Genomic DNA, 12886 nt, shown 5'->3' with positions numbered 1-12886 from the left:
ATTAGGTCTCGGGTCGACCCATTTGGCGATCTAAGTTTTTATAACCAAGGTATTATTATTATTAATAATTTCAACACTCATGATAAACTAAAATAAAAATAAAAATAAAAATAAATAATATCTACTTGTTGTTTTCTTTAAATATATAAATTCAATAGTAATACATACCAAATAAATTAGATATTTTTATATTTTTATTTTGTTTTATTCACCATTAACCAAATAAATATATAGAGATAATCACTCTATCTTGTACTTTATTACCAAACACAATTTTTTCTTCATCTCCAATTCTCTCTTATCTTTCCATACATATTGTCTCATTCTCTTTTATTTCAAGATTATGACCAATCACTACCCTATAATATCCACAAAAATTCTATATTAATTATTAGAGTTTGTTTAATATTGTGGTAACTGTTGATGTTGAAGTGCTTTTTATTATAAATATATTAAAATAATATTTTTAATATCAATACATAAAAAAAAAAATCTAAAACAATAAATAGAAGCATAAAAAAAATAAAAAATATAATTTTTTTGAAAACATTTTGAAAACACCAAAACAAACTATATGTTCAAATAATAAAAAATAACCAACAAAGGACACTGGGACAAAACCGTCAAAGTACAAAACCGAACAGCTACAAAATTTTAATCAGGACAACAGCGTCCGATCCATTTCAAACCGTTGGATTTTCAAAGCGAGCGGGTCTTGAAATTCAAATCGCACCCGCATCCCGCTCTCCCTTCACACTCTCACACACCAAAACAAACACACGCAGAGAGAAGGGAATAGAGAGAAGAGAGATCGATAAAGAGATCTCTCTGAGATACAGAGGACTGGATCTAACAGCAGAAACACGTACGATTCTCTCACCGTTCTCCGATTCATCAAGGAGAAGAAAGCAAAAAATGTCAGGTCGCCACGAGAAAGAGAAAGGCGTTAACGTGCAAGTGCTTCTTCGTTGCAGGTAACCTTTTCATTAGGGTTTTATGGACTCAAATTAGTCATTTATTTGAATTTGTGTTGATTTTTTTTTCTGGTGGCGATTTGTTAGGCCGTTTAGCGAGGACGAATTGAGGAGTAATGCACCGCAAGTGGTGACTTGCAATGATTACCAGAGAGAAGTTGCGGTTTCGCAGAATATAGCTGGGAAACATATCGATAGGGTTTTCACTTTCGATAAGGTGAAATTGGAATTATTTCTGTTTATTTAGATGCTTTTAATTCAAATTTAAACTTGGAAATTAACTCAGTGGATCCTGCATTTTTTTCGGGGGAGGTTGGTGATTTTAGGGTTCGATTTTGTAAGTTTGCGGCTGTTAGTGACAGATTCACTACCTGGGTTTGTTATTGGGTTCTCTTGGTACATCTAATTTCGAAGTCATGTTTAATTGTATATTGAATTGTTATCTACTGGGGTATTTATGTTGTTATTGTGGTTTGCATATATATATATATATATATATATTTTTATATTGAATATGGTGGGTTGCTTCGCTTTTCTTGTCTGTAGAAAAATATAATAATTTTGTTAATGCTGGATGAATGTAGGTTTTTGGTCCTTCAGCACAGCAAAAGGATCTTTATGAACAAGCAGTGGTGCCAATTGTGAATGAAGTTTTAGAAGGGTTCAACTGTACCATTTTTGCATATGGTCAAACTGGTACAGGCAAAACTTACACCATGGAAGGTGAATGCAAAAGATCAAAGGTATAATTTATGGGACTATTTAATGGACATGTCGGTTTGATGTTTTAGATGTTTTATTGTGTAATTTATGAGTTAATGATCTATTCGTGTGATGTAAAATGTGACAGAGCGGACCTAATGGAGAGTTGCCTTCAGAAGCCGGGGTCATACCGAGAACAGTTCAACAAATTTTTGATACTCTTGAAGGCCAAAATGCAGAATACAGCGTGAAGGTCACTTTCTTAGAATTGTACAACGAAGAGATTACTGATTTGCTTGCTCCTGAGGAGATTTCTAGAATCTCTTTGGAGGAGAAACAAAAGAAGCAGTTACCTCTTATGGAGGATGGCAAAGGTGGGGTTCTTGTAAGAGGTTTAGAGGAGGAAATAGTAGCAAGTGCGTCTGAGATATTCACACTTCTAGAAAGAGGATCTGCAAAGCGTCGAACAGCAGAAACTCTGTTGAACAAGCAATCTAGGTGATAATTCTTTAACTGTTTAATGCTCATGGGGTGATTACAAAGTTGTTATATAAAGATTTCATCTTTTTTCATAGTCGGTCGCACTCTCTCTTTTCTATTACAATACATATCAAGGAAGCAACACCTGAAGGTGAAGAACTAATCAAATGTGGCAAGCTGAATTTGGTGGATCTAGCTGGTTCAGAAAATATTTCTCGCTCAGGTGCTAGAGAGGTATACATTCTTATTCTGAAACCAATGTTATATATGATTTTTTTTTCTGGGAATTGCCAAATTAAATTTAAATTTATAAGTATCTGATGCTTTGTAACCTTGTTGATTAATAGGGTCGTGCAAGAGAAGCTGGTGAAATCAACAAAAGTCTACTTACTTTGGGGCGAGTCATTAATGCTCTTGTGGAGCATCTTGGGCATATCCCTTACAGGTTTATCCTGTTACCCCAGCCATATCTTATGTTGATTTTCTTCTGACTTCTATTTACCTGCTTGAATTGTTCCAGGGATAGCAAGCTTACCAGACTACTTCGTGATTCACTTGGAGGAAGAACCAAAACATGCATTATAGCAACTGTATCACCAGCTGTTCATTGCCTGGAAGAGACATTGAGTACACTGGATTATGCGCACAGGGCTAAGAATATAAAAAATAAGCCGGAGGTTAGTGGTCTTGTTTTATTTTAGTTATTTTGAATAGATTTGTTTGATTTCCCCGAAGGTTTCTATAGCAGTAATATATGCATCTGATATGTAAAAGCTCATTATGACTTGATACAGTTTGGGTGGGGGACTGTCTTGGTGTAGTTTCCTAGCTTTTGTTCATATCCCTTTGTTGACAGATGTAATTCCCGAATGAAATCTTCTATTATGCAAGTTAATGTATACTATTGCATATCAATTTGTTTGAGTGAGCTCTGCACCCTGGGACTGTTTTTTTACAATTAAATTTTACTCTGAGGAATGATGCTAAGATCTCAAGTGGCATGCATTTATGTCTCATTTAGCTGTACACGCATTGCTTTTTTTTTTGGGGGGGATGGAAAGGTATATGTTATATATTTTATGCCTTGAAGACCTATTGGATTGAGTTAAGATATGGCAACTCTCTGTATGTTTTTGCCTTTCCTATATCGTAGCCTTTATATATTATTAAACATTTAAATAGTTGTTTGTAGTTTCGTTAGGGAGTTCATAAATTTTGTTGTGGCTGTTCGTAGGTCAACCAAAAGATGATGAAAACAACTCTTATAAAGGACCTTTATGGAGAAATTGAAAGACTTAAGGCAGGTGAGATGCTTTGAATCTGCCAGGGGTAGTAAACAAAAAACTTTCCATTGGTAACTCATGTTGCTTTATTTTGATGAATTTAAATAATCTTTGGCATTTTGTCCAGAGGTTTATGCTACCCGTGAAAAAAATGGTGTTTATATTCCGAAGGAGCGATACTATCAGGAGGAAAGTGAAAGAAAGGTATTGCTTCATTCCCCAATTTTACACATTAGCTTTGATGCTGCAATTATACATATATTAGGCCATTGCATATTTCTTTTATACTACAAGTTTTTATACTCATGTCATGTCTCTATTGTGATCAGGCCATGGCAGATCAGATAGAACAAATGGGAGTTGTGATAGAAACCCATCAGAAGGTTAGTATTTGTGACAATTTTTCTACAGAAGTTGTGGATTTATTATTTTTGTTGGTATGAAACTGAAATTTACAAGAACAATCTATGGTATGCTACAAACAGCAATCTGAGGAGTGGCGAGATAGGTACGATGCCCAAGTTCGACAATGTTCTGATTTGAGCAGCAAACTTAGTACTGCTGAGGTGAGTTGGGTTGGTTTGTTGTTTAGAATGTTTCTTATGTTTGAATTGACTTTCTTGAAATGGGTGAAACGTGCAGAAAAATTTCAATCAAACTATCAAATTGCTCACGTGTACTGAAGAAGAATTGAAGAAGTGTCGATATGGTTTGAAAGAGAGGGATTTTATCATATCTGAGCAGAGAAAAGCAGGCATGATTGACTTTTCTTCTACTGAATTTTTACTCATATTTTTTAATGTATTAATAATCCTGATGAATTTTCAAAACAGAGAATGCTCTGGCTCATCAAGCTTGTGTTTTACGATCTGACCTTGAGAAAGCACTTCAGGACAATGCTTCTTTGTTTCAGAAGATTGGTATGTAGTCCTTGACTTGGTTTTAAACAGTCAACTTTATTGTTATGCAATCGAGAGTTGTAACTATCTACAAGATGCTGTGCAGGTAGAGAAGATAAATTGAGTTCTGATAACAGATCAGTGGTTAACAATTTTAGAGGGCAGCTCTCCCAACAGATTGTTTCTCTATGTAACATGGTATCTATGTCTATATCTCAGCAAAATGAACATCTTCAGCGTGTTCAGGAACTTGGTCATTCCTTCTTAGACATGCATTATAAGGTATTGGATAAGCTATGGTTACCATTTTCTTCTTCTTACAGATTTTGTTATCTGTTGTAACAGTACTTTTGATTTCATTTTCCCCAGTTTTGTTCTTAATCACCTCATACATGCTTGATATTTTGTTTCAGTCAGTTGAGGAATTGAAGAAGAAATTATCGGCTTCGAGGGCCGTGTATATTTCTCACATCGAGGCAGTGCAAAATGTTGTCCATTTGCACAAGGCCAGCTCTATTGCCGGCTTAGAGGAAATTTCTTCGATGGCTTCTTCCAGCACACAGTCTATTAAAGATGTAGGTTTCAATTATTTGGGTTGGTTGTTTTACCATTTTGTCTTTCTTTAGACATACCACGAACATTTATGTATTTGTTTGATTTCTTTTTCAAATCTGTATCTATAATCCGAGACGTTTATGTATTCCTTTGATTTTCTTTTCAAATCAGTATCTAGAATCCGAGGCTGGTCCAGCAGCTTCGATATTTGATGACCTCCAGAATAGTCTTTCAACTCACCAGGGAGAAGTAGCTCTTTTTGCCAGGGAAATGCGTCAGGTTTGATCCTTGATCTTATCTTGTATATATATATTTTTTTGGTTTGGGTATCAGCTTCTAATTTCACTAAGACTTCCTATTTGCAGTTTTTTTTTTAATCTCAATATTATCCCTTAAACATTGAAATTCATCTGTAACCTGCTTTTATACTTTCTTTATTAGATGCTAATTAACCCCGTTTACTGCTTTCTAAATGTATACATGTAGTTTGCTACTTTTACCAACCCTAGTCAGACGTGTTCTCCTGGTTGATCTTTCAATTTATTCCGTTTGTTTTAAATTCCTTGTATCTTTTGCTGTTTCTTATTTTGTAACTTTGTTTTCATGTGGACTGAACAGCGATTCCTTGTCAGTAGCGAGAAAAGAAAGGAGGTTTCTGAATACATGAATGGATTTCTTGATAAGATTTTGGAACAATGCAAAAGCCTGGAAAATCATGCAGTGCAAGCTGATGCCATTCAAATGAAAAATATTTGTGATTTTCAGGAAGCTTATGAGGTGAGGCATGGTAAAGAAATTAAACACATGGGTGAATATGTCCTGTTCTGCATTACCAATTGAAAGCAACTATGCAGGAGCAATCAAAAACCGATGCTGAGAAGCTTGTTGCTGATATCAATAACCTGGTTTCCAACCACCTTCAGCGTCAAAAAGAGCTGGTTTGTTACATTATTTTCTCAGCTATAGTTTCCTGTTTGTTGTATTGTTAAGACGCTGATGGTTAAGTCAATAGGTGGATGCAAGGCTTGTTGATCTTAGAGAAACTGCTACTGGAAACAAGGCATTCTTGGATGGACACGTTTCTTCAATGGAATGTGTGTCAACAGATGCAAAACGAAAATGGCATGAATTTTCCATGCAGGCAGAATACAATGCTAAGGATGTTGCTGATTATTCTGCTGCCAAACATTGTAGGATGGAGTCGCTCTTACAGCAATGGTATGTAAAGTCTTCTGCGAGTGGTGGTTGAACTCAATATCTTTTATTCTTTTGTTAATTGGTTCCCTATTATTTTCTTTAGTGTAAGTACTGCTGGATCAGCTTTCAAGCATTGGCAGAAGACACATGACTCTGTGAATAAGATGGGAATTAGTCATGTTTCTGAATTGGTTTCGCTTACAAGGTAGAAATGCCACCTTCTCTTAACATTTTTGATAAGTAGTTAATCTTGACATCCACTGTCTCATAGAACCCACAGGTATTTTTTTCTTCTGAGAATCCACCTCCAGTTAGGATGGATCAGGGAGTCATGGTTTTGGCTCTTGTCATGGAGTGCATAGGCCAAGCTATGATTGTACCCTTCTTTCATTGTTTCATGTAATTTTCACAGTTGCCTCATTAAGTCATTTCGTCATTTTGTTTAAATTCATCCTTTCTTCCTTTCAACACCTTGGTGCAGAAATGCATCGGAAAGCTTTGAGCAGCATGTTGCTGAGGTTGATTCTGCACGGGTTACAGCTGAGCAAGATGTGGCAAATAATAGTGAAGATATCCTCAAGCGCATTAACAGTAATTTATTTTTGTCTTCCCTTTTCTTTTGCTTTTTTTTCAAAAATAATAATCACAGCCTTTCACATCGTTATAAATTTCACTGAAATACGAGATGTTTGGTAGATAAATTGCATAAGGATCACTGTTGGTGATTGATGGAGAATGTTACAATGATTTTGAATGTCTTACATTATACTTTTCAAACCTCCAATAACTCTGTTTTGTTTTTCACAGTTCTCTAGTCCCCATTCCTGCGGTAAATGTAGAAGGATAATTTTGGAATCATCATAAATAGTTTGGGGAACACTGATTGCGTGTTTATTGTAGTTAGTCTACAAGTTATTCTTCTTCGAAAAGAATTCTGGCTTGTTTTAGCTGGTGCTTTATTACGTGCATGTAGATTTAGGTATGCATACTAGTTGAGGATCAGTGTATGTTGGGATGCTTTCACATTGCACTCATTACTTTATGATTTGGGATGTAGATTTAATGTTGACATGGATGTGTTACAGGAATGTCAGACAATGAGCGAGGATCTGTATCTAAGATCTTGGATGCTGTTAAAGCCCATGCAAATGCACTGGAGACTTTCAGAGAGGATCACTCTGGCAAATCTGCAGCTATCGAAGATAGAGCACATGAAACATTTGAGCAGCGATATATGGTAAGTTGGTTTGGTTTAGCACACCTAACCTCTACTCAAGTAGGGGGGATGGGGGTGGTGTATGATTTTGCTTTGAATCTCGTTGAAATTTTGACAAATCTATGTATTAGAATTGTTTGATGTGCTGTTTTGAATTCTTAAATTGCGTACTCTAGTCTCAAAACGTGTTGAGTTGCTATAGTGGGCCTGGTCATGGAAATATATCTACTACCAGGTTCCAAATGACTAAATTTAAGCTCATTTGGATGCAATATGTATTAGTCAATTACACTCACTTGATAATTATGTTGATCTGACTTGCAGGATTATGAGTCTACAGGCACAACACCAGTGAGAAATGAGCCGGATGTTCCTAGCAAGGGGACCATTGAATCACTTCGAGCAATGCCAATGGAAAATCTTCTCGAGGAATTTCGAGAAAATAATTCATATGAATCATTGGAGGAGAAAGAACTAAAACCATCTCTAATACCACGGTCACCCCTTGTTCAACTGAATCAGCAATAGCATTGGCCGTGTTTCATTTCTCTCCGCCATGACTGCCTATTTGTATCTTTATTCTGTACCATCGGCGTCCTGAGTTATTATTGAAAACTGCAAGGCTGCAGGAAAGGGTGTGGCAGAGGATTCATGTGTCGAGGTTAATAAATCCCATCTTGGGATTTAGTAACTTGTAGCTCAACAGAATGATTGTAAATTGAGGCACAAAACTACACATTTGGGGTTCAAGATGGGTGGTTCCTTTCAGTTCCGCTCGTGTAATGTAACGCATGCCATTCTTTAATCATCCTCTCTTATTCACGAAACTGAAAACCTGTTTCTTCTCAGCTCCTTTTGCTGTAGCCATTCCAAAACAAGCTCTGGCATCATTCATGACCTCATTGTTGTTAATAAGCTTGTATGCATATGTGCAAAACACTAAGATTTAGGTGGTGGTTTCTCTCTCTTTTGAGAAACGGAAGAGAGAAACCCAGTTTCTTGGAATGTTATGATTGGTGGGTTTGCTAAAAACGGTGATTATAAACTTTGTTTAGAGACTTTTAGAGTGCTTATTACATGGGGGTCAAAACCCGATAACTGAGGACCCGGGGCACTACATATTGCTTTCAAATATTTATATGCAAATGCTGCAAGTGGATAAAGACGTGGCAAAGATTAGGGATCTAATGACCAAAAGAAGGTTACAGAAAATTCCTGGGTATACTTGGATTGAGGTGGATAACATTATCCATCAATTTGGTGCTGGAGAGAGTAGCCATCCTCGATCAAAGGAGATCGATGAGATGCTGAGGAGTTGGAGCCAGAAAATGGACTCATTGGACATGATGCCAGCAGGTTTCACCACTTTAAGGAAGGCTCCTGTTCCTGCGGAGACTATTGGTAATCACTAATCAGAGGATGTTTTCCTTTTCTTCTGTGTTAAACAGAACTGTAATTATGAATTTCTGAAACTTCTGATGCAGTTCATAATAAATCCCTTGCAGGACAATTAAATGATCGATCTTATTCTGGCATGGAAAGAGCTTACAGGAGGTCATTTTCCAAGGGTTTTCTTTAGCCTGTAGGTATAGCACTGCTCTGTTGTAGGTAGCATCTTTTATTTAATTTTGATGTTATTAGAATATATACTTCTAAAAATTCAAATATTTAATATTTTGGAGTAAATAACGTATTTTTTTCAGTCATATTTCTTTTTTTTATTCATGTTTATTGTTTTTTTTAGATTAACGTGGATGTTTGAGTTAACTTCCGCGCACTTCAACTAATTTCACGGGTTCTAAAATTAATGACCATATAAATTTTCATTGGTCTTGAGATTTGTAAGACTCAAACTAGTAACATTTAGGAAGCAAACCCAATACCTGACCAGTTGAACTACACCCCTTAGGGTTAACATTGTTATTGTTATTTAAATAAAAAATTTTAGCAATTAAAATAAATAATCATAAAAATTTAAATAGTTTAAATTCAAATATAAGTTTATCATGATCTATAAAATAATTTTCTTTTTATTATTTTGATGTTATTGTATGAAAAAATAAAAAAATAAAAATTTGAGAAAACTATATAAAAAATTATAATAAAAAATATTTTATTCTCATTGAATATTCATAAGATTTTTGTTTTAAAAATATACATATTATATCCATATATAATTATTCATAAAATAATTATTAATATTAACATAAAAAACACGTTTCTTATTTGAAAAACATTACATAATCAGATTATTTTTCATATATCATTTTAATAATTTTATTTAATAAGAACTATATTATAAAATAAAAATAAAAATAAATTAAACAATTAAATAAAGAAAGAAAAAAGGTGTACGTCCTAAAAAAGACTACTACTAGAAGGGTAGGTCCGAACACCTTGCCTAGTGCCTAGAAGTGCTTTTTTTTTTTTTTTTGAATTCGGCAAATGGCGCACCATCGTCCACCTGAGCTATTATCTTTTTAAAAACATACAGGATGACGTGTTTTCCACCTGGATTGACGATGTGTCGCTCTTTATAACAAATTCCAGTCACTTTTGGCCCTTTGGTAGATGAAAAATCAGGATTCAGATAATTTGGACCGACAAACTCAAATCTCAACTCCCTTATCACCTAAAGCACAGTAAAAATAATAAGAATAAAAAAAACTAAAATCTAATTGAATGAAAAATATTTTCCACGCCCAATTTGCTTTTTCATGATTAAAGAACCACCTAAATTGAACTGTCTTTTTCTTGGCACAAAGTCAATGCATTTTGTGGCTAGTAAGAACCTTTCTCTCTCTTCTCTTATATTAAAAAATGACCAAGAACGTGATAATAATAGAATTTAGACCGGGTTTTGAGATTGTGGTAACAATAATAATTTAAAGTGTTTTATATTTAAAAATATATTAAAATAATATTTTTTTTATTTTTTAAAAATTATTTTTAACATCAACATATAAAAAAATATTAAAACATTAAAAAAAAATTATTTTATGCAAACAAAATTAAATTTTGAGAAACCGTATAAAAATACTATAAGGACTAAATGAATGTAAAAAATTATAACATTGAGGGGTCATATAGTAATTTGGAACGCTGCTCTACTTTTGAAACAGTGAAACACTTTTTTTAAAAAAAATTAATTAATTTGTAATGGAATGTACTGAACTGTAACCTTTTATACAATATATTCTCTATTTATTTTGTAATTTTGAATTTGAAGAGAAAAAAGAAAAAGCACTGTACTTTGTCAAAATTTTCTAGAATTCCCGTTGCGTCAAGAAAACACCGCTCTTTCTCGGGTGTTTTTTCTATCAATCATTCTTGGCCAAGAGTTATGGCAAAAAAGCATATTATGCTAAAAAATAATGTAAAATATCATAATTTTAATAAAGATATGGTTTTTTTAACCCCAAACAATATCCTATCCCAAACTATAACCATAAATTTCAAAATCAAAACCCTACCCTCTAGAACTAATTACTAATCCTAAAATCAAACACCAATAAAAATCTTTTGGTCTTTTTGGTTATTTTTTTTAATTTCATGTAGATTTTTTATTAAATTTTATCATTCAGTATTCAATTGATAATAAACTCTAAAAAAAAAAGATTTTATTATATTTAGTTAGAATTTGTTTTGTGGGGTTAGTGATTGGTATTTGTTTTTAAGGTTAGTGACTGATGATTAGTATCTATGATTTGTTTTTTAAGTTTAGAGTAGTTATATAAATAGGTTGAGGTCAGGGTATCATGTATTGTTTAAGGTTTGTGTTTAAGGTCAGGTAGGGGCTAGAGTTTTAATTAATTTAAGTTTAACTTTTTGTCATGAAAGTGTTTTATTAAAGTTATTATTACTAATCATGTTTTTATTAAAACGAATATCTTTTTTCGCTCATCCTACTTTACCAAAAACTTTTGACCAAAGTGTGGCACTTTATTTTTTTTTTTTAAATCCTTCTTTCTCATTGCTGTAGATTTGAAGTTAGCGTTTTTTATGTCAATCACACGGATCTACAGAATATTATTTAAGAGTTGTGAAAGTTGTTGCTAATTTGACATGCAAAAATGGGACTTTTATAATATAACAGTAATATTCGGCTCTGATTATTTAATAATATTTCAATCAAATTCCCAAGAAAAGATGCCCGCTGATCTGTATTTTATAAAGAAGAAAGTCGCCATTGTTTTTATCTCCATGCTAGCTAAGTAGCTGGATTCGAGGTCCATCCAAGAGTCATCTTCGCAGCAGCACGTGCTCGCTTGCAAGGTGATTCCAAACAGGAATACACACTGCATGCTGTGCCTTTGGTAGAGGTAATGGTGCTTCCAATGGATTTCAGATCTGCATCTGTGGTGCCATTGCTGGTATCTAACATCAATTCATCAAGCAACGATGATGAACGCAGTGATCTTTTCTCCGATTCTTCAAGAAGAGAGTTGAATTTAATCACTTGTTGTTGGGTTTAAGAGGGTCTAAACTAGTAATTAAGCATTTTAGCTCAGAGTCTACTAGCAAGTATACGTACATGTTGAGAAGAAAAACAAATTCTGACGTTCAAGGAGGAAGAACACCCTTGTTGTTAGCTAAAACTAATCCCTCCTCGACCCCCCCTTAATGCTTAAAATTATAATTCTGTCACTGTTCATGGTAAAACCACTGCACAAACTCATGATTTTTAATTTTTCTCACAGCTATATGGTCAACTCCTAAAATAGTCTCTGTAAGGCCTTCCAAATTCGCAAGAAATCCTGATTTTTCTCCTTAAATAAGTGGTGTGAGCTTCTCATCTGCTGACTGGCTGATTCAGCTATTGTAAGTGTCGACGTCCATCTCCATCCCATCTCCTCGTAAGTTGCTAGCAGTCCCTCCAAACCCGTAAGAGATATAGTTTCCTAATGAAGCACACCAAAATCATGCCGTATACTTCTCTGAATCAATGTTATTGCGACAGCTGATATTTGCAAATATACAATGAATGTCAACAAGCCAGCAGGCAGTTACTTCAATCATCTCTTAGCTCAGCCAAACGGTGAGTTTAGATATGTATATAAGAGTTTGAAGAACTACTACATTTATTATCTTCAAGCTTAGTCAAATGCATAATCTAGATTTATGTGGGTCTAGACTGTCAAATAATCATTTCAATCCAATAGCTTAAACTCTTCGGTGATGTTCTAAAATATGATTTATATTATTTTCTAACACACCTTCTTAAGTGAAAGCCATTTGAGCTTGAAACTTGTACAGACCCATATTACCTTGTGCTTAATTTTTATCAAATACATAGGGATGGTGAGATTCGAACTCGTGACCACTTGGTCATCAAGGCTCTGATACCATGTCAAAGAACTATCTTAACCCAATAGCTTAAGTTTTAAGTGAGGTCCTAAAATATAATTTATATTATTCTCTAATATAAACCAATCATTTTGAAGTTTGACGAACTGCTAAACCCACAACTATAAATGTTTTATTATGATGAATAATGTATATTTTACTCTAATAATTAAAGATATTTTATCTCAACAAAACAGGGATATTTAAATTATAAATGAACTTTCTATAGAAGAC

At 34.0% G+C, this 12886-nt stretch overlaps 1 protein-coding gene across 1 annotated transcript; it reads left to right on the top strand.

Moving 5' to 3' along the window:
* Positions 1–690: 690 nt before the first annotated feature.
* LOC118030702 (kinesin-like protein KIN-5C) lies at positions 691–8111 on the top strand. The gene is made up of 23 exons (XM_035034918.2): positions 691–974; positions 1062–1191; positions 1559–1717; positions 1825–2174; positions 2252–2390; positions 2504–2601; positions 2677–2833; positions 3391–3460; positions 3567–3643; positions 3769–3822; positions 3925–4005; positions 4082–4193; positions 4273–4359; positions 4445–4620; positions 4752–4913; positions 5065–5172; positions 5512–5670; positions 5748–5831; positions 5906–6111; positions 6194–6295; positions 6572–6681; positions 7176–7327; positions 7631–8111. The coding sequence occupies exons 1-23, from the start codon at positions 916–918 to the stop codon at positions 7832–7834; spliced, it is 3036 nt and encodes a 1011-aa protein (XP_034890809.1). The 5' UTR covers positions 691–915; the 3' UTR covers positions 7835–8111.
* Positions 8112–12886: the final 4775 nt, after the last annotated feature.

The sequence above is a fragment of the Populus alba genome, chromosome 6 (assembly GCF_005239225.2).
Source record: "Populus alba chromosome 6, ASM523922v2, whole genome shotgun sequence".
Lineage (NCBI taxonomy): Eukaryota > Viridiplantae > Streptophyta > Magnoliopsida > Malpighiales > Salicaceae > Populus > Populus alba.
Note: the sequence above shows the minus strand (reverse complement) of the source record. Positions and strands in the feature narration are given on the sequence as shown.